This window comes from Alosa alosa, chromosome 12 (assembly GCF_017589495.1).
Source record: "Alosa alosa isolate M-15738 ecotype Scorff River chromosome 12, AALO_Geno_1.1, whole genome shotgun sequence".
Taxonomy (NCBI): Eukaryota; Metazoa; Chordata; class Actinopteri; order Clupeiformes; family Clupeidae; genus Alosa; species Alosa alosa.
The window spans coordinates 22325147-22347567 of record NC_063200.1 but is presented as its reverse complement, the minus strand read 5'-3'; the positions used below and the strand labels follow the sequence as shown (position 1 = coordinate 22347567).

The window sequence follows — 22421 nt, the reverse complement described above, 5'->3', positions numbered from 1 at the left end:
CACACACACACACACACACACACACACACACACAGAATGGATTGGAACCTAGACTCACCTAAGAGGAAGAGATCTGACTCACACCAGTAGCACTCGTGTTCGTCACAGCTGACACAGTTAGAGTCACAGGCCACACAGGTCATCTCCTCCTCCAGCGGGTACGTCTTCGCCGGACAGTGCTTATAGCAGCCCTCCTCAAACCTCAACACAGGGACAGAGGGAACACAGGGGGACACAGGGAGAGGGGCTGACCTTTACTACAGTCACACAGACTCACAGATATGAAACACATAAAACACACCACAAAAATACATATAAACACACCACAAAATACATATAAACACAAAACAAAAATACATAAACACACCACAAAACACATAAAACACACCACAACAATACATAAACACCCTCATATGCACAAAGTTACAAACTCCAGCACATTTGAAAATGTAAAGCATTTTTAACCCACAATTATACATTTTACACAATCATTTAAGAAAAGCTGTCGAGGGACATTCCGAAATGTATAGTAAAACACTCTGTTTTACGGCTCTGCTGGCCTTGGGGAATTTTGACCAGTGCAGTGCACGGATACTTTGATAAGAATGCTATTGATCCGTGACTCCTAAGTCACCTATGCTGACACAATGGAACATTTAATTGACGCCTTTGTCTTCCACTCCAACAACACAACAATACTCTTGACTCTTCTGTGTGTGTGTGTGTGTGCGTGTGTGCATGCTCGAGTGAATTCTGCTTCAAAATGATAGAAAGAGCCGACGACGAAGGATCAAAAAGTGACGTCACTATGAACGCTTGGCCGTCACAAGCCTGCTATCTCTGTGGTAACTTTTCTGACACCTCCTGCTTAAAACCCAAAAAGCCAGATGGATCATGAGGCCCCGCTTTCACGGTCCGTATTCATCCTGAAAATCAAGATCAAGCCAGCTTTTGCCCTTTCTGTCCCTGTTGCCTCTCCCCAGCCTCTGCTGAGAACCAAGCCTGCTCTGCTGGCCAGCTGCACTCCACACCAGCCTGAGCCATGGCGTAGAAGCAAGCATCACAAGCACGGCAGACGGTCCGGACGGCACTCAGGCCCAGCCCAACCTATACGACTGGAAAATCGCTTCACGCCATTCTGACCGAGGATGAGGAGCCCCTCCTGCCCCAAAACAACCATCCTGGTCCCTCCCTCAAAAGTCGGCGCCCCCTCGACCCCCCTCCTCCCCGGACCTCATCAACCTCCACCCTGGTCATCGGCAGTTCCATGGTTAGAGACCTCTGCATTCCCCCATCATGTAGCGGTCCCTCCAAGGTCTACTGCTTCCCTGGTGCCAAGGTCCTTGACATCCAGCAGAAACTCCCAAGCATCCACACCAAGGTCAACAACATCATCGTACACGTGGGCACAAACGACATCAGAGATAAGCAGTTAGTAGCACTGCAGGAAAACTACAAAACTCTCATCACCACCCTGATGGGCACAGAAAAACGCTTTGTCATCTCTGGGCCTCTCCCTACCTACAGAAAAGGTGCTGAGAGATGGTCCAGACTGTTCGATCTCCACACCTGGCTCAAACACTACTGCACTTCCCTAAGCATCCCCTATGTCAACAACTGGGGCTTGTTCTGGGAGAGGCCCAGTATGCTGAAGCGTGATGGTCTCCACCCAAACCAACATGGAGCCAGGCTACTCTCTGACAACATAGCGTCCACACTGAGGCATTGACATTCTGTAGAAAATATTACAGATTCACGCCCCCCAGGTATTGATTCGAATGGCATTATACATGTGGATGGTTCTGAGAATGAAGATGATGGTTCTTTAGCTTTAGAGCTAAAGCAGCATGTTACAGGACCCACCCACAACCTTGGCAACACCCTCAATCTAGTCATTTCTAAAGGAATAGAAGTCACAGACTTATCAGTAAATGATATAAATATGTCTGATCATTATTGTGTATCTTTTAATATAGTACTACATACTCCAAAAATTCATCCCGAAATTGCAATCAAATCGCGACTCTTGGACATTAGAGCAGAAAAGCAGTTCATAGCTCTTATAGACTCCATAAATTTAGATATTTTACATCATCCCATTGATCAAATGGTAGAGGCACTCAATCGTGAATTAGGCGCTCTGCTTGACAGAGTGGCACCCTTAAAGACTAAAAAAAGGCCCTGTAGCAAACTGACACCTTGGATGAATGAAAATATCCATGATCTAAAAAGATCATGTAGAAAAGCTGAGAGAACATGGAGAAAAAATAGCAAATTATAATAATAATAATAATAAAATTCCAATCAGGTTTTAGATCAAATCACAGCACAGAAACGACTCTAGTAAAAATAGTCAATGATCTGAGACTGGCTACTGACTCAAACAAAGTCTCAATCCTTATTCTTCTGGATTTGAGTGTGGCATTTTACACCATTGATCATAGCATCCTAATTCACCACCTTGCGAAGAGGGTGGGTCTCTCTGATAATGCTCTAAACTGGTTTCAAACCTACATTACTGGCAGAGATTTTTATATCCGTCTAGATCATGTATCTGAAAAACATGACTTGCCTTTTGGTGTGGCCCAGGGGAGCTGCCTTGGTCCCCTGCTATTTTCCCTATATATGCTTCCGTTGGGAAATAATGTAAACTTCCACAGCTACGCAGATGATACCCAATTGTATATTTCTGTGGAGCCAACTAACCCAGATGGCCTTTGCTCCCTCACTGCATGCCTAACCTCCATTAATCAGTGGATGAGCAAAATTTTTTTGAAACTAAATGATGACAAAACAGAGGTACTTTTGGTTGGACCAAAACTAAAGCGAGATATTGTTCTTAGTAATCTGGGGAACTTGGCGCACCAGGTCAAACCAAAAGTAACAAGCCTCGGTGTCATCTTAGATGCAGAGTTAAGTTTTAAGCCCCATATCAGTAAAGTTACTCAGGCAGCCTATTTCCATCTGAGAAACATTGCCAAAGTGCGGCCCTTTTTAACTCAACAAGATGCAGAAAAACTAATTCACGCCTTTATCACTAGCAGGTTAGACTACTGCAATGCACTTTTCACTGGTCTTCCCAAAAACATCTAAAGAAATTGGCACTCATACAGAACTCTGCGGCTAGACTTTTAACTAAGACCAAGAAGAGAGAACACATCACCCCTGTGTTGGCTGAACTGCACTGGCTCCCTATTTCCTATAGAATTGATTTTAAGGTTATGTTAATTACTTACAAAGCTCTGAATGGCATAGCACCTTCATATATCTCTGAGCTTTTAATATCTTATCAACCACAAAGGAAACTTTGATCATCCAATTCTAATCTTTTAATCGTACCCAAAGTGCTCCACAAACAAAGTGGAGAAGCTGCTTTTATCCATTATGCCCCCAAACTATGGAAAACCCTGCCTCTGTACATCAAGCAGGCGAGTTCAGTAAATATTTTTTTAAAAAGATCTGAAAACATACCTGTACAGGAAAGCTTTTAGTTAACTCATCTTATCCTGTAGACTACTTTTTCAGATTATTCTACATCTGCTGCTATTGGAGGGCGCAGCCAGCCAGAAGCAGATGGGCTCCCCCTATTAAGTCAGGTTCTGCTCAAGGTTTCTTCCTGGAATATGGGAGTTTTTCCTTGCCACAGTTGCCATATGGTGTGCTTGTGGAGGGTAAAGGGTTAAGGCTGCCAGTCTTATGACATGTTATTTTCTATATTTTTGATATGTTGCTGAGTGGATCATAAACGGCCCCAGCAATGAAGAAAAGTGATTGATAATGACTGACTGACTATTATTCTGTTACATGCTTCAAATGTAAAGCACTTTGAGCTGCATTCTGTGTATGAAAGGTGCTATACAAATAAAACTTATTATTACTATACAAATAAAGCTTATTGCCTGTGTGTATGTGTGCATGACTTATTTTGGTCTGCCACTGTACATTCAAACCACAGTGTCAGTATACACCAGCCTAAATCCCAATGACTGAGGGCTGCTCCTTACTTGTAGTAGCCATCGATGCAGGACATGCAATGCTTGGGGTTGTCTGTGTGAGAGAGAGAAAATGCAGGCAAGCTCACAGGCACAGTTTGGGTGGCAATATGGTGTGTGTGTGTGTGTGTGTGTGTGTGTGTGTGTGTGTGTGTGTGTGTGTGTATGTGTGTGTCTCTTTTTGTGTGTGTTTGTTTGTATGTGTTTGAGTGTGTGTGTGTGTGTGTGTGTGTGTGTGTGTGTGTGTGTGTGTGTGTGTGTGTGTGTGTGTGTGTGTGTGTGTGTGTGTGAGTGTGTGTGTGTGTGTGTGTGTGTGTGTTTGTTTATGTGTATGTGTTTGTGTGTGTGTGTGTGTGTGTGTGTGTGTGAGAGAGAGAGAGAGATGTGTGTGTGTGTGTATGAGAGAGGAGAGATAGAGAGAGAGAGAAAGAAAGAGAGAGAGGAACTTACATAACACACACTTCTTGCAGCCCTCTTCGCAGGGCATGCAGTCATCGTAGTCGGGGTCCTCAACTTCTCCTGAGCACACACACAGGAAGATAGAAAAGGAGAAAGAGGCAGCGAGTGGGTGACAGAGGAAGAGAGAGAAAGACAGAAAGGTCGTATTTGATTAACATGAAAACATTCATGTTGCTGTCATGTCATGTCCTACTGTAATAATGCGATATCACTTGAAAACTTTTTTTTTTATATTTAGCACTTGTAAAAAGACAGAATCAGAGAAGAAACAAAGAAAATAAATCAGTGCAGGAAGAGGCAGTAAGCCCAGGCGGGCTTATATGAGGCCTCCACCTAAAAAAGTAACATAACAACAAGAGCCACAAAAAGTATCTAAACAATATAAATTAAAAGGATTAAAAAAAAAAAGAAAAAGAAAGAAAAAGTATGAACAAACAGTGTAAGCACTACAGTAGAAGAAACTACAATGACAGAAGTCTTCAGGAGAACCAGCAATAGACCAGCAATTAAATTGATTAGTAGTAAAACATTTCAAGGCCAGATGTGAACATTTTTTCCATATTTTAGCACCCCTATAACGTCTGGAAAATTGAGCTTGACATGTTTTAAGTTGAGGAGGGTGAAAATCATTAGCTTGCCTGGTTCCATATGAGTGAATCTGTCAACTAGTTTTAAAATAGCACTTAAAGTGCTCAGGAATCTTTCCATTACAATTATATATTTCATAAATAAAAACACAGGTTTGAAGTACATTAATATCATTCACAGTAAGGATTTTCAATTCTTTAAATAACGGAGTGGAAGGAAAAGTACTTGACCACACTAAATTACAATATGAAAGGTATGGGTAAATTAAACTATAATAAAGAGTGAGGAGGCAATTTCTAGAGACAAGATGACTAACCCTCCTAATTATCCCAATTGATTTATTTACTTTTTTGCTAACACAGTTTCTCAATTTCTTACTGAATAGTTTTCGAACGTTCCCTTCAGATTCAGATGCTTTTTCCTTTTCAGATTCCTCAATGCCATCAACTATAATATTATGCCGTTTTGAATGGCCTTCTAAATGATCTATCTTATCAGGGATTAAGTTCAGATTATTTTTTATTTCATCCAACTCTGTCCTGGTTTTAATACAGTTCTTTGACCAAGTTTGACATGAGTCTTTAAAATGATCAAATTCGTTCTGAGTCATTTCGAGACTCACCCTGAAGTCATAGATTTGTTTTGTCAGGTCGTCAATCCTCTTGTTTGATGAATCAACAATGATCTGCACACATGTTTTGAAACTTTTTTCCTGTTGCTCCAGCAAAGTTCTATAAGAGTCCTTTTGCTGATCCAACAATTCACGCATTTGTGCCATGGTGACATATTCCTCAGTGATGTTGTTTGAGTTTTTAGGTGGCATGGGGGTTCTTTAGCAATACAGGCCTACTGGGCCGCAAACACCAAGAGATTGGGACAAGGAACAAATAATGTCCAAAATGAAGAAGTATATCAATGACAAATCTTATCTTGAGTTCATTACCAACTGAAATGTTGATTCCAAATGCAGGATTCTTCAGATTGATTAAGAATTCCTTAAAATTAGTTTCCTCAGTTTCAGAAGACAGCTCTCAGCACCGATACAGGTGTTGAGTTAAATTAAGTTAAGTTAAGTTAAGTTAAGTTAAGTTAAGTTAAGTTAAGTTAAGTTAAGTTGAGTTGAGTTGAGTTGAGTTGTGTTGAGTTAAATTATAGCTAAGTTAATTGTAATTCTACCCTGTCACATGTGAGAGACTGCACACTGCATAACAATACAGTCTGAAACCTGCTGTATAATTATGTTTTTTTTTTTTTCAAAGATACATTAAGGCTGGCACAACAACTTTCTTCCAATTGCCATCTTGTGAAAGTGTTCTGAGTGTGTCTAGTTTCTGGGTGTATACTTTCTAGGTGTGTTCTCTCCCCATGTCATTGCATCACCGCCCAACGCTTCTAAAGTCCACTGCCTATTGTGCTATTACAGTCCAATACATTATTTTCAAATTCAACAAATGCTTCTCTAACTGCCCTTTTATATTTGCTCTATCTTATGATGATTAGCTGTTAAGCTGAAATATCAACAACGTTCACCAGGATCATGGACTGCACCTTTAAAGCACCGGTATGGCCAGCAGCATGACACACGTCTTTAGATTACCATAACTGACATCTTTAAAGCACCAGTATGGGCAGCAGCATGACACACGTCTTTAGATTACCATAGCTGACATCTTGTGAAAATAGATCTGACATCTAAATTGTAGAAATTGTCTGTGTGGGCTGTGTTCTCTCTCTCTCTCTCTCTCTCTCTCTCTTTTTTCTCTCTGTCTCTCTCTCCATCCTTGTGTTCTCTTTCTCTCTCTATCACTCCCTCCATCCCTTTCCCGCTTCACCCGAAGCACGCTGCCTATTGCACCATAAACACACACTTGGGCAGCAGTTAGGCCTACTGACTAAACAGCTGAGAGCTGAGAGGGGGGCCTGCTGACCTTCGCCACACTCCAGACGCGTGCAGACGCCCTGGCTGAGGTAGTAGGACGGGCTGCACTTGAGACAGCGGCTGGCAGAGGTGCAGAGCTGGCACTGCTCTGGACATGCCTCGCACGTCTTCTGCTGCGTGTGGAAGTGAGCCTCCGGGCACGAGTCCAGACACTGACCACGGAATAGGTAGCGGTCGATCCCGAACTTGTCTGTGACGGTGAAGCAGTAGAGTTTAGAGGGATATATCTCGTCCAGAATATAAACATAAAGATAGAATTGAAGTGCAAATCACAGAATGTCTGCTGTCCTTTCTGTGACAGCTGACATTCTGTGTTTTGCACTTCAATTCTAAACCAAAAACACAAAAATCATAAAGTTTGCAGAAATACATACTCAGTCTTTTCCATATTTATAAGCTGATTTAGTGAAAAACAGTAAATATTGTAAGTACAAATCACACTAACAGGTTGATTATATGACTTAAATCATTTGAGCGGTTCAGCCAAGAGCTACAGTATAGTTGAAAAATTGACATGGAATGTTTTTAAAAAAAAAAAAAATATTTCTATTGTTTCTCCAAACTTGTTACTCCACAAAGTTTATGAATCATACCCATTCAACAGGCTACATTATGCTAATTGGCAGCTATGGAACAATGGCTAAAATGAGGGATGATGAGTCACAATGTGCTATGCTATCTTATGGTAGATCATTGATGACTTCATTAGAATGCAGTTGACTTGCAGGTCAGCTCACCAGTGTCACAGCTGGAGCAGTTGGCAGGCCCACGGTCGACACACACGGCGCAGGTGTGGTCACAGAGGTGGCACTGCCCGCCGGCCTGGTACCTCCCAGCTGGGCACCCAGCCACACACTGGCCCTCGTCCAGAAACCTGGCCAAGTTAAAGAGCTGTTTGTAAACAAGTCGCCACACTGTTGGATTTTCATGGCCACAGGCAGTGGTGTAGTCTACGTGATACGCAGGACTGCGCAGTATACCCACCTAAAAAGCATCAGGTTGATCACAGTATACCCACTATAGCTAACTACTACATCACAGTATATCCACTACAGCTAACTAGACTACTAAGTGTGTGTGTGTGTGTGTGTGTGTGTGTGTGTGTGTGTGTGTGTGTGTGTGTGTGTGTGTGTTTGTGTGTAACTGTCTATGTTTCTGTGTTCTCACAAAGATGGAGAGCAGTTGATGCAGTCGCTGCCGCTGGGCCCTCTACACTTGTGGCAGGTGGCGGCGCAGGCATGACAGCTTCCCTTCTCATCCTGGTACTCTCCTGTCCCCCCCACACACAAAGGACACAACAGAGACACAGCACACCACAGTCATGTTGAAATAAAGGCAGACACCAGATTGGCACAAGTGATTAGTCTAGTAATTAGTCATGATGGGACATCACACTGATCACTTTATATGTTATTCAAAGCAGGTTCAAATCACACTGCCTTGCAGGACACTGATCACTTTAAAACTGGGGCTGTAAATACGTGTATAACAACGTGTGTGATACCTACTGCTTACTGTGAAATAATCTGTCACATTGCACTGATTATGAAGTTATTTTTAACTTTTTTTAAAACGTATTAGTTATGTGTTTAATTAATTTATTTTTTTCACTGATGCTGGTGTCTGAGAGCAATGTGTGAGAGCAACTACAATGACAATAAAGTGTTATACTATTACTAGAATTATACACACTATCAATTTATGTAGCTTCAATTATTTCTTCAGACACATGCTGGACGACTACAGTTAGCTGCTGGATGACCTCTGCTGGTCATTCACATTATTACACTAACAAATACGGGTCTTTCCTCATCTGCTTGGCACAGTGAGGTTAACAATGACATCACCGTCTAGTCCGTCTAGTAAAATAATAGGCGTATCTCACCAACGCATAACATCTGCAAAAGATATTCGATATATCAAGTCAGACACATTATATTCACAGACGAACCATCTTCACAGAAACACATTATATTCAGACGTACCTTCTTTACACTCGGTTACACAGACTCCATTCTGTAAGGTGTGTCCTTCCATACAGCCAGTGCAGTTCCCTCTGCCACCTCCAACACATGACAGACAGCTGGCATCACACCTTGCATGACACACACACGCACACACACACACACACACAAGCACAGACACACACACACGCACACACACACACACACACATGCGCGCGCACACACACACACACACACACACACACACACAAACATGAAAAGTACAATCAGCTGGGCTGTGTGTGTTATATAACCACTCCTCTCTTTCTCTCTCTCTCTCTCTCTCTCACACACACACACACACACGCACATACTGTACATACCTCCGGCATATTTTGCTGTCAAAACCTTGTTGGGTTGCATAGAAGCCTTGGCTGCAGGAGGACACACACTTCCATTCCTCTACCAGGTAACCCTCTGCACAGCTCTTACAAGCCTCTACACCTGCACCTGGACACACACACACACACACACACACACACACACACACACACACACACACACACACAGGAGAAACATGCAGGCACATACCACAGACGACCAAACACAAACACACACAAACCATACCTGTAAACTACTCCCCAATATAAACATGGGTAAACATATTTGGCAAATTCAAGCACCTACAGTATTCACTATCACTTTCAAAATACTATGAAGTCAGACAGAGTTGCAATAAATCACACACACACACAAGAAGAAACATGCAGGCACATACCACAGACAACCAAATACAAACACACACACATACCACACCTGTAAACTAAACCCCAATGAATCTGCAGACACACACATACACACTGACACACTGTCTCAGAGTTGCTGTTGTTGCTGTTGCCCGTGACTCTGTGTGCAGTACAGTACCTGCACAGGAGGCACAGGCCAGGTGGCAGGGCTCACAGGTGCCCTGCTCTTCACTGAGGTAGGTGCCCATCGCACAGCTCTTCTGACACTTATTACCCACCAGACTGAGAGAGACAGAGAGAGAGACAGAGAGAGACAGAGAGAGAGAACAAAAGAACAAGAGTGAGGAATGAGAGATGGAGGGAAAAATATATTTAAATACTTTTATCCTTTTGTTTTCAAAGCTAAGATATAGTATGATGGTAATTTTGATACCACAGTGGATGAAGACCTAGTCAGACCAATGGTAGGAAAAATCAGGAACAGAGTTTTATTTACAATGATTCACATCAAGGGAGAGACAGCATGACTTCACCTAAAGATCCATCAGCAGCTCTAACTAGACAAGGAAATAGTTAGGGTTTAAGTACACAACAGCAAAGGATAGATAATCATACAGTAACAGTGGCCTGTGTCAGGAGCCATCCAGTCTACCCTAATCAATGACGCAAATGGTTTTTGATGTAAAAGAAAAAACAAGAAGTGATATCAACCCTGACGCCTTACATTATCCATGTTTAGGAACAGTACAGATATCATACAGGGTCACAACGTAAGAACATACTTTTAGTGTCAAAGTGACCTACTAGTGAGAAAAGCAAAACATTAAACCACATATTGGAATATTGGACATAATGCTCCGCTTATTCCACTTTCTCTCAGTATATTGTGTCAATGTTGGTTATATGTTGGTTACATCACTTATAAAAAGGAGCAAACATTGTGTTCTGTATTTGTTGTAGTTCTGAGGTGTTATTGTATTTACAATGGCATCATGGTATTAGTTGGAGTTAGTTACTTGTGTCATATTTCAGATCCTTCTTTGATCCTAGCTCAGTAGTCTACTACCTAATTTCAGGTCTTTCCATTTTTGGAGGAGAAACTTGATGCCTCCTACCTGTGTCCCTCCATACACTCTGTGCAGATGGTGGCAGATGTGCATCTCATGCAGTTCTCACTGCATTTCCTGCACACGTTCCCAACTGTCAACAAATAAATAAAAATGCTCAATAGAACTGTTTTTTAAAAAAAGAAGTCTGACTTGTGTGGCTTGGGAATAAAATACAACACCAAATAGCAGCATATAACACTTACTGTAAAACTAAAGTTAATAAACATCAATTTGTCAAAAGTCAATAGTGGTTTCAAAAGTGTCATCCTGAACATTAGAAATGGTAACGATAACGATATTATATTGAGTAAATAGAGTACATGTATACTGATTCAATTTACCACTCCTGCAGTAAATACCACTCAATAACACTACTAACTAAATAATACTACCAATGATCTAACTTCCTATGCAGACTTGCCATGCTCCACGTAGTAGCCGTCACCACAGCTGGTCACGCAAGAGCTGGTGTTCTCGTTGAAGTGGTGCGAGGGCTTACAGGAAGTGCACTGATTGCTGCGGCTGCCTTCACATGTCTTACAGGAGGAATAGCACTTCTTACATCGCTTCCTGTCTCCCCAGAAACCCTCGGGGCAGTCGGCCACACAAGTCCTGGATGGGGGGAGCATGGGAAGGTTTTTTGGTCTATGATTCACACTTCCTGAGTTTTAAAGTCGTGAAGGAACCACTCTGATTGAGTTTCGTTGATAGGCCTGTATTACTCTGATTGTGCAAAATCACATACAGTATTTTGAAGTCATTGGGTTGGCAAATGTTTAATGGGTGAGAGGCTTTTTTTGGATTTTAAATATCAATCTAGCATCAGATGCATCTTTTGTGTTACGACAATTAGTCACAATACATTTCTTTATGGTAGTATGTTGGTATGCATTTTCAATAGCTCCTTTCTGCTTTCTAACCTTGTGTTGTTCTTGAACTTGAGGAAGTAATGGAGACAGGCAACACACTGGTGAGCCCTGGGTCCTTCACAGCCATCCTCACTGCACTCAGGATCACAGGGGCCTTAAAATGGACAAAGAATTCAATTCTAATCAATTTTATGCACAGTATACAGTGCAAATAACAATTGAAATGGTTTCACGGTACATTGCAGAGCTCAGAGCCTAAACCCATCAATAACTAGATGTACCGCAAAGCGGTACAAAATATGACCGCCGCTCAGTCCTGCACAATTTCTCTGCAAAATCTGTCTCCATCCCCCACTTCCATCCCCCGCTGCCCGGCGGTCATAATAATAGCACTAACAATACAACAGTAGCACGGAAAACTCTCCCGGTCTCAGGAAAAAACTTTGAGCAGGACCCAGCTCAGAAGGTAGGGAAACGTATCTGCTTGGGATTGTCTAGGCAAGGAGATGACAAAACAGGGGCATGGAGGACCTGTGGTGCAAGTGGCTGCAGCGTCCCTCCCACATTCAGGTCCAAGTGCCCACGGGGACCAGCGTTCAAAATCAGCCCGCGGTCATTTCGCCTATCCCACCCAATCTCTCTCCAACTTGCTCTCTGTTGCTCTTTCCTATTTGCCTAGTCAAGCAAAAAAAAAAAAAAAAATACGGTGCAAAAAAAGAAAAAAGAAAAAGAGGGGCAGGGAGAGGAGGAGAAAGAACCAGATAAATTATACTAGACTGATAGTGGATATAAATGGAGAGAGCTGGAGAACATGCAGGAACATGACATGAGCCACAGACACACGCACCACCTCCCACTGATACACTATTTTCCAGGCAGATTAGGACAAGCCTGTGTTAATCTTTGAAGTGTTTACAGAAAATCAAACGCATCAGATATGACACTTGGTTTCATTTCGAAGCAGGGCTCTCTTATGTCTTATCTGGATCAAGACTCATCAGTCATCAGACCTGCAGGTTGATCTGCAACTAAATGGTGAGTACAGTGAGGCTCAGATGTGACCACAAAAACTCAGCTAGAACGTTTAAGACCAAAACACAGGGATAAACCCTAGATAAAACAAAAACAGCTGCTGTCTTTGGCAAGAGCATTATCCTAATCTGGCATAGATCTGATGGACCACATCAGGAACAAATCCAATTCTGGAGTCTAGAGACTACATTCTATGACAGGCCTGTCAAAACAAGATACCAAAACCAGGCCAACTCTGTAATCTGCACAAATTAATAGGTGAAGACACGATGCGGTAAATGCAGTAAAGAAACCCAGGTCTGGTTTTTGTTATTTGGAGCTTACCGTTGTATTCCTCAGTGATGTCATCATCAATGGCCGTATCCACCGAGCGAGCCTGTGCATGCCGTGGTGGTGAGGATGGGTGCACGGTGGTGCCATAAAGCACCAGATACCAATCTATCAGTTTGGCTGCAAATTACACAAGAAAACAAAACAAAAACAGAATAAAAAGACAACACATTTAATTCAGTCAATTTTGATTCAATTTTTTTCTACATGGCAGCTTGTGTTTTAAATTGCACAGTTCTAGCCTGGGAACCAGATTAGAATCTTAGAGCGCATTAGAATTTGCTCTACATAGACAATCGGTTTGGTGTGAGCCAAGCTAGCACACTTCATGACTGGGCTTGTCTTTGTTTCTTAGAGTTCAAACAGTCCAGCCTCCCTGACCTGATTGTCTGTATGGCCTCCTCCTGCTCGGCGAGTCCCGAATCTCCAGGGTCCACTCTCCGGATGTGGTCTCCCCCCAGCAGTGCGTGGTCATGAACTTCCAGCGTCTGAAGCCCTCGGCGGAGAAGTCATTCTCCCTGGAACAGGACACAGACAGGTCAGCACAGATGCTGCCCCCGCTAAGCCTCGAGGCTGGAAAGGCTCCCTCAGACACACAGGCCATAACTCTTTCCTTTCCCTCCCATTAGTCAATGAGAGAGGATGTGAGATGACTCAACCAACAACTGCTGACATTACAGTACATTAGAGTTTTGTTAGTCACAATATTACCAAACTACAGTAGAGCTCATACTTCCAAACTCTTCTAAGGAAAGTAAACAATTTGCTCTAAATATAGGCTATAATGCATTTGTTTGAAATCACACATTCACAGTGTAATTGTGGTTGCAGGTTTGGTGAACTTGAAGCAAGAAGCTTTGTTGGGGCAAACTATATGTGAAAACCACAGTATCTGCCACAGTATCTGCACAAATGATTTGTATTCTGGCCTTACAGCAATACACTTTCTAAAAGACAGAGTAGCTAAATATAAAGATAGATAAAAAAAAAAAAAAAAACGATGAGAACACAACAGTGACTGTGGCCGCCTGACCTTGTTGTGAGGAGCTGTGACTTGGTCCCTGATGGGGAGGTGAGGGTTATGGAGAGGTCGCCACGGCGCGGGTGCAGCAGGGTCACACTCACGGCCACGTGCTCCAGGTACACCACATGTTTGTTGCAGCCTGATGACGTGTACGTCGTCCTGAGTATTCGGTCAGCCCGAATCTCCCTGTAGGTGTGGGGACAGAATGGACAGTCATATAACAACATAGTCATGTAGAGAAATCCCATCTCACTGTGCTCAGACAGGAAGTTTATGTGAGTGTGTGTGTGTGTGTGTGTGTGTGTGTGTGTGTGTGTGTGTGTGTGTGTGTGTGTGTGTGTGTGTGTGTGTGTGTGTGTGTATTATGTCCAATATTCCAATATGTGGTTTAATGTTCTGCATTATGCCCAATATTCAAATATGTGGTTTAATTTTCTGCATTTCTCATACTTTTAGTATCAAAGTGACCTACTAATGAGAAATGCAGAACATTAAACCACATATTGGAATATTGGACATAATGTTCTATTCCACTTTCTCTCAGATGGCGTTACCTGTTGCTATAAACAATGCTATCCACACACACTCGATGAGGGGGCACAGGACTCCATCTTTCGGCCTCTGTCACCATGGCCTCAGCATCCATCAGACCAAACCCATATAGGTGACTGACTGCACATGAATGAATGAATGAATGAATGAACGAATGAATGAATGAATGAATGCTTGAATGGATGGATAGATGGATGGATGAAACTACCATATCAGTCAGTAAAATACAAACTTATAAATTAAGCTAATTTTGCAACCAAATGGATTTGGCTGTTCAGGAAACCCAGAGCTATTTGCCTCAGTGCTTCAGTATTTTGTGTTCTTCACATGAATCAGTCAAATGACTGGGTATGAGCAGTGACCACACTCTTCAGAAATCAGAAGATCAGAGCAAAACTTCTATACTAGTTAATCTCAGTACTCAGTAATCTCATAGATTAGGAGAAGTGAAAAAGATTGGTCTGCTGGATTCTACCGTCATGTCCAGCTCCATTGGTCTGCCAATCAGGAGCACTTAGGTGACCTCGCCGTGATGTCTTCACAATGATGTGCTGCACGTCCCTCCAGCTTAGCAATGGGCTGAGAGGAAAGGTCATACAGATAAGAGATTCAGGGCCAGATGTACGTACATTTGAGAATGTAGCGTTATCAGTGCCATGGACAAACCGCAGATTGCGAACGCTGTCAAACCCAAGGTTACAGTACTCGTATTTATCAAACAGGTAAGAGAAAGAGAGTCACGATACATGCCATTTATATCTGAGATGTAACAAGTATACACTATACTACGCTTAAATCTTCATAGCATTCCTCAGATGCATATTACTCACATATTGTGATATCAAAACATGTTTGAGACATTCACACCCACGGCCAAATTACAGCCATGGAAATATTTGCTGTCAACACTACTCTCACTTGAGCCATATTGCTGAAATAGACTACTAATATTGCCACCTCAGCATTTTGCTGTCACTTGACAACATCTCTGTAATATTCAATATCATCATGTAGTTTGAAACTAATTATTAGTCAAGCTTTTAAACATTAACTAAGCAGGCTCATAAGTAAAGTGTGTTACTTGGCTTCTAGGGTAAGAGCAATGATTCCGGCAGCCATGGGTGCAGAGGCGGACGTTCCGGAATGTTCTTCAGTGCAACGCTGTCTCAGGTCAGTGGTCACCTACCACAACACACACACACACACACACACACACACACACACGCACACACACACGCACACACACACACACACACACACACAGCATAAGACACATGAATAAGCCCAGGTGAATGAATAGCAATATGTGCTTGTCTAAGGTCAGCTGATCATTGAACTGAGGTATGTGAGGAAAGGGTGATGTTGGTACTCTATATGGTTGTGTCTTATGTCTGTGTGTGTGTGTGAGAGAGATAGAGAGAGAGAGAGAGAGATTTTGAGAGGTTGCTTTGGCAATGCATCATATGATTTGTCGTGCCAATAAAGCATTTGAATTGAATTGAGTTGAGAAAGCAAGTGACCGAGAGGAGAAGAGTAAAGAGTGCCATGGAGGGCCTCACTATGCCGATGCCGTTGCTCTCTCCGCTGCTGTAGGTGGTGGCCAGCGTGGAGGCGCACTCCTCCAGGTACCAGGGCTTGCGGCCGCTCTGGGTGGTGCTGCTGACCGAGATGGTGTAGATGCTGTTGGTGTAGCCGTCACATGAGCAGTGGTCCTTGTTCCGCCCGCCGTTCCCAGAGGCCCACACAAAGATGGAACCCCTCCCCTTTCTGCCCTGCACTCAAACCACAGCGAGGGGGAGATGTTCAGTCAGAGGGGGGTCTGTCTTCCATAAACACAGGAGAATCTGCCATCCTCCCGAAGTGAATTATCTGGTCTTCATAGGGAATGGAACAATCTGTAACTTGTTCCCATGGAAAATGGTTCTTTGGTACTACAGTCATTTGGGATTTCTCAAAGGAAACTCACATAGTGTTGAATTGCATCACACACAGAGTAAACTAGATTTCCTGAAGGAAATACCAGTGCATGCAAAGCAAACTTTAATTGAAAGAGAGAGAGAAAGAGCTCCAGTGTCCTATTCAAGACACACTTGACACAATTTGAGTCAGGTTTCTACATTAAGCGGTTCAAGTTGCATTAAACACAACAAATCCTGGAAGAAGAATAATTAAAAGCAAAAGCCACCACATTACTTTGCATGCACTGCAATAAGAGAAAAACTTCTACCTCTACTTATTTAAATAGGGCACATGTACACACCGTACTGTAATTTTACCACTAAGCTATTTGAAGCTACTCAAACAAATCCACAGCACATCTCCATCACCACAGGTTTTACATGCGCAGGCCAAAGGCAAACAATGCAAAACAGTCTCACTTTGCGGATCCCATTCTCCAGGGCTAGTCGGGCCAGGCTGCCAGGCCCGTCCACTGTCCTGCCATCATCATCGGGCCCCCAGCTGGAGCTGTAGATGTCGATGTACTGCGGACGGAAGCTCAGAGACTGGGCTTCAAGCATGTCTGACATGTCGCCATCCAGCATGCGTATACCTGTGGACACATATGGGAAACATCTAGTATACTCTTTTCAGTTCACGTTGAATGTTCATATTGTGTTTTTTCTGGACAATCTTTGTGCATCAGTATGAAAGGAAAAGTGAAAGTTCAGTTGTTCATTGAGCTGTCGATTATTAGTTGAGCTGAATAGGGTCTAATTGAAGATGAGGTGGGACAGAGTGATTTCAACAGAGGTGAGGTGAGGATGATGACAGGAACTTACCTCCAATTTTGGCATTGTAAGCAATTCCGACCATACAGAGAGAATTGTTTGCAGTTGCTGCAACTACTCCGGCACATCTTGTCCCATGTCTTGAAGCAAGAAACACTTTGGTTGAGGAACTGCTGAAATATTTTGACATTGTCCTGCCACAACTATCCTGGTTGAGCCAGACCACTGTTACCATTATAAATTGATTATAGCAGGAAATGATGTGCATCATGTTTACACAATGAATACAGGGGAAAAAGGCGGGTGTTTGGTTGTTACTAGCCTAGCCAAAAAAAGTATGGGTTAGAGAATGTAAACCAGCTGTGGATTAAGGACGACACTAACTTGTTTTCATCAGTGACGTCATATCGTGGACTCGGGTCCGGATCATCCCGATTGAAGTCCCAGCTGGCTCGAGGGTCCTTAGGGACACACAAAAACTCCATATTACCACACTTTTTATATTGAGCCTAAAGGAAAACTCTAGCACTTTTTCACATAGATATCTGTTTCTCAAAGTCACTGTCAGAGTACTGTCGGTATGAAAAAAAAGAAAACAATCGGTGCTACCTAGCTTGAGTTGCTGTAACCAACAGCTAGAGCAGCCAGGCATGATTTTAAAGATGCCCCCAGAGTGTTAGCACTGTAGCAGCCTGGCTTCTCTAGCTGTTGGCTGCAGCAACTTGAGTTAGGTAGCACCGATTGTTTTCTTTTTTTCCCCATAACGACAGTACTCTGACAGTGACAGTTTGAAAACTAAGGGACAGTGCTGTGTTTAGGTCATAGTTTGTTGAATGGACCAAGAGGTTCATGGATAGGTTTACAACTGAACATATCTGGAGTCCCAGAGAAGATGGGAAGAGTAGGTCAGAAACAGAGAATGGGGGAAAGTCTGCTCTCAAATTATGAACTCTCTCAGATCTGTTAATTATGAATTGAAGTCTTCAAAACCTTTTTTTTCAAAGTGGTGCTGATTGTCTTTATAGCTGCACTCACATAATTGTGCTTGAGATCTGGGTGAATTCTTTCTATGCCATCATCCAGGATGGAAACCACAACACCTTTCCCCGTGTAGCCTTTGCTCCAGGCACTCTTAATGTTCATGTCTGTCAGGCAGTTCTGATCACAGTGCTGTGAAGACAGACACAAAAACACACAGTCTTTCAAAACAATGACTACTACTACCATTCTTTACCACCACCACCATCCATCCATAACACTCTCACTTTCATTTTCTCAGAGACCCATAAAACAAACAAACAAATCCGATAGCACGTCAGATGAAGATGCAGTCTCAACACACGGAACTCCAGCTCATACAGAATATTAAAATGGCAGAGGTGTGTGTTCAACGTCATTATCATCACTGCATGCTCATGGTGTGGCTCTGATGTCAACGGGGCACTTACTATGTACCACATTTTGTCCCATTTAGGGTCATTGAAGCTGGTGGTGTCGTCTCGTTTTGTCCTGTGATGGACAACCTGCTGCTGGACCCACTCCACCTGCACAAGGACAAACAGGAAGTGTCACCACATACACAGGAACGTATGTCGCCATGCCTGTTATGCAGCTGGCATCCACGGCCATATGGGTCCATTAGACCCATTCAATGGATGTGCCCTTTTCCAGCAGCTCTTTTATTAAATGAACCACACTTGATAAATAATTTACATGAGATGATGTGTTTGTGTTGACTTTTTACACACTTCTATGGCTATTTGGTCCAGTGGTCCAAATGTCTGTATACGCCCATGCTTATCTGTGTATGTGTGTGTTTGTGAATAGTGTCGGATGACTCATTAAGTATACAAGAAGGGTCTCAGTGATGGGGCCAATGAGATCCTCTTACATTGCTCTCCATGGCGATGAGGCTGTGGTTGCCGTGGCTGGAGGCTGTGGAGCGCCTCATGATCCTAGGGTGGAGGAAGTGGTAGTGGTCCTGCAGGTCTCCGATCTACAGTGGCACAAGAGAGGCACACTGTTTTACCACAGGAAGATGCACGCTATGGACCACTGCACCCGTCCCATCTGTGTGCAACTGGCTGGCCACTGTGTAAATTATGCACCTGTCATTGACGTCAGCCAACGAGATCCGGCGTGCGAGGAGGGTTACCTTACACCCCTGATAGATTTACCTGGAAACATGAGCCAAACCTACTGACCAGACAGCAGCTGATCCCGGGATGGGTCTGGCCTGGGTCTGGCCAGACTCAGCTGGGGCCTGGGTGGTGCTTTAGGCTTAATCCCCTCTGGCTGATCCTTACTCCCTGACACCCATATGCCATGAAGTTAGGCTCTTAACCCAAATCAAGAGAGCAAACCTCCCGTTAAAAAGCACAGTGGAAACAGCACGGTTTGCCAGAGCGCAACCTATAATCAAATGTGGACATAAAACCACACAATAGGTTTTTGCTAACTGACCGAAATTATGCAACACAGTTTTTGTAATAGCTTTCTGGCCCGTACAATAGGAGTCTTTAACTTTCATCTCGTTGCCCACAGTTCTTGCCAGTGCATCAGCAGAACATTTTCCTGGAACAAAGCATGACATCACTTTTCAACCATAGAACTGGAACTGTTTTAAGTTTGAAAAAATGAAGAGAGAAGGGGGAAAAAACGTGTGTTTTTATTTGGAGAGGGGGGAAATAAACCATGCATTAGACAGACTGTTCCACTGAACTGGGGCATTGGCAGAGCTCAGCCAAGCTTCTTCAAGGCTCAGCTTCCACCTTTACAGACATGCATTATGCACGAGAGAGCGACATAGCAGAACAGCCGGTGCCCTGTTGCCATGTGCTAACTGGTTTGGTTTGGGCCAAGTAACCAAGAATCCTCTTTGAATCCTCCAGTGGAATTTTGCCAAAAAGTCGTCCGACTTTGCACTTTTTTTTGCAGTATTGCATTGCTTAGTCTGTTCTGACTGGGTGTCAACCACACAGCAATTGAGATGGCTTTCACAATTAAAATGTGGTGCTGCACCAAGTCAAACCACTTTAAGCCTTGAGGTTACCTACCACAAATAATTGAAGTTGATCAGCCTTGTAAAAAACAATAATAGCTTTTGCAAGGTTGCAATTTACTTTATCAGCTTTCAGTTAAGTGTGCACCTCTCAGAGAGACCAAGTGAAGTGCCATGGGTGGCCTCTAAATAAGAGGCTGCCGTTAAAACATTGTTAACGCCTGTGTTTAGGTTTAAAAACCTACAAATTATAAACCTACTTTTTTCTGTTTTGAATTGGGCGACTTCATAGAGTTTTATCAATAGCAGATACACAGAAGTGACACTGCATTGTAAGGAAATGAACAAAAGTGTTTAAACTGGCAATCAAACGCATACTGTGGATAGACAATTTGGACATCTGACAAAAGTGTGTCAACTCTGAGATCATTTGTGTGCTCTATTACTTACGTATTACATCAGCCCTCGCCGTCACTGGGACTTTCTGTTAGACAAAATCGTCTCTTTAAGTCCATACTGGAATGGTATGGGGTGCAGAGATGTTTTCATACAAAATTTAATCTGCTCTAGAGGTGGCCCCAGGCTGCTTAATCCTGTCTGGGTTGGACCACACTACTTCCTGGAATTTCACATTCGAGACCATCAGTGATTTAGAGCTAAAAAGCATCTCCCATAAAGGGGCACCAGCCCATGACTGGCCAGCACATTCCATGACTCCAATTCTTGCTACATAGATTTTATTGCTATCTTTAGAAATAAAACAGCTGGAACTGTCACAAAGTTAAAGGCAAAACAATCCAGACAGACTTAATCATTGCATATCTTCAGGGTATGCTTTGGCAGCATTTTTCTGCCATGGCAAAGCTGTCTGGCAGTGAGTCTAATTATAGCTTATAAAAGCAAATGTTTTAGATCACGAACATAGCATGAACTATAGGAGACAGATATATGAGACTTTTTTTGTCAGCCCAAACTGCTTCATATAAGTTTTCATAATTTAGCTTCACATCTGGCAACATATGGCCTTGGCTGTACGGAATAGAAAAATGCCTTTAAAAATATAGGTTATATATCTTGCATTGAATTATCTTGAACCATCACGTTCTGTTAATAAATTATTCAAGAACAAGAAAATGTAATCATTTAATTAATATGCAAAGTTACTTATTCATTACTGATTCAAGTCCAAATGAAGGCAAACATAGGGTCTCTCAAACAAAGCAAACAATCTGAAACAGTAGGCTACACAGCTATACTCAAGACAAACCTCACATTTAGATAGCCTATTAAATCAATTTTACATACCTGACCCATATTAAGGAATCCATATTTCTCTGCTATGAAGTCTGCAGCTCCGGGACCCCCTGTTATTTTCACTGCCCAGCGATTTGTAAATACTCGTGTTTGACCTGGTGTCAGTAAGAATCCCAACATTAGAGCAAAAAATTGCAGAAGTCCATTGAACCTGCATCTCGACATCTTGCTCGAACACGACTTGATAACGTTAACGATAACTCAGCTAAAAGACGGACTGCTGTACATGTCAAAAGAGACCTGCAAACAACTTTATTCTTAAAAGAAACGTGTTTGCGCCTTAAATGGAAGTAAAAAGAAACTATTAAGTAATATTCTTCATAATTTCCATGGACCACAAGCTCGTCGTCGCGGCAGCTTCCCTGTTAAGTGTCGACTCTCACCAGGTATCAAATGACAATTTCGTTAAGATTAGAGGTTCTGTTTACAACCTATAAGGTGATAGAGATGCACAGGTAGGCTAGTTCCAGTCTCGTAGCTGCGGTGGCATTTAACGGGTTTCAAGACAGTCGAGTGAATTTGATTATCACACAAACTTCTTCAAACATTGAGAAACAAGAGCCTGACAGTGAAGGCGCCCCAAATTTCTTTTCCTTTTCTTTTTTTGAATAGGACTTACACCAATGGAAGGGAGGGGTGGGAGTGAGACCATCCCATATGAAAATAGAAGATAGTCATCATAGTTAGGCTACAGCTAAAATCCAAGTTTGGTAAGAAAAAAAAACATTTAAACAAAACAATCTCTTTGTACTGGCGTAAATGTTTTTGAGAGAAGGTGACCAGGTATAAAATGA

General features: G+C 42.6%; 1 protein-coding gene across 1 annotated transcript in view; it reads right to left on the bottom strand.

Annotated features, from left to right (window-relative positions):
- pcsk5a (proprotein convertase subtilisin/kexin type 5a) overlaps positions 1-22157 on the bottom strand; it is a 38585-nt gene extending 16428 nt beyond the window's left edge. Inside the window, 26 exon segments of the mRNA XM_048259247.1 lie at positions 59-201; positions 4005-4047; positions 4443-4511; positions 6968-7168; positions 7716-7852; positions 8146-8248; positions 8964-9073; positions 9305-9431; positions 9846-9949; positions 10783-10867; positions 11198-11388; positions 11697-11799; positions 13002-13127; positions 13389-13525; positions 14041-14217; positions 14586-14703; positions 15059-15162; positions 15665-15765; positions 16143-16355; positions 16962-17134; positions 17364-17452; positions 17697-17773; positions 18348-18482; positions 18761-18856; positions 19204-19308; positions 21619-22157. Coding sequence (XP_048115204.1) covers positions 59-201; positions 4005-4047; positions 4443-4511; positions 6968-7168; positions 7716-7852; positions 8146-8248; positions 8964-9073; positions 9305-9431; positions 9846-9949; positions 10783-10867; positions 11198-11388; positions 11697-11799; positions 13002-13127; positions 13389-13525; positions 14041-14217; positions 14586-14703; positions 15059-15162; positions 15665-15765; positions 16143-16355; positions 16962-17134; positions 17364-17452; positions 17697-17773; positions 18348-18482; positions 18761-18856; positions 19204-19308; positions 21619-21792 — 3241 coding nt within the window. The 5' untranslated portion in view covers positions 21793-22157.
- Between the last annotated feature and the right edge of the window lie 264 nt (positions 22158-22421).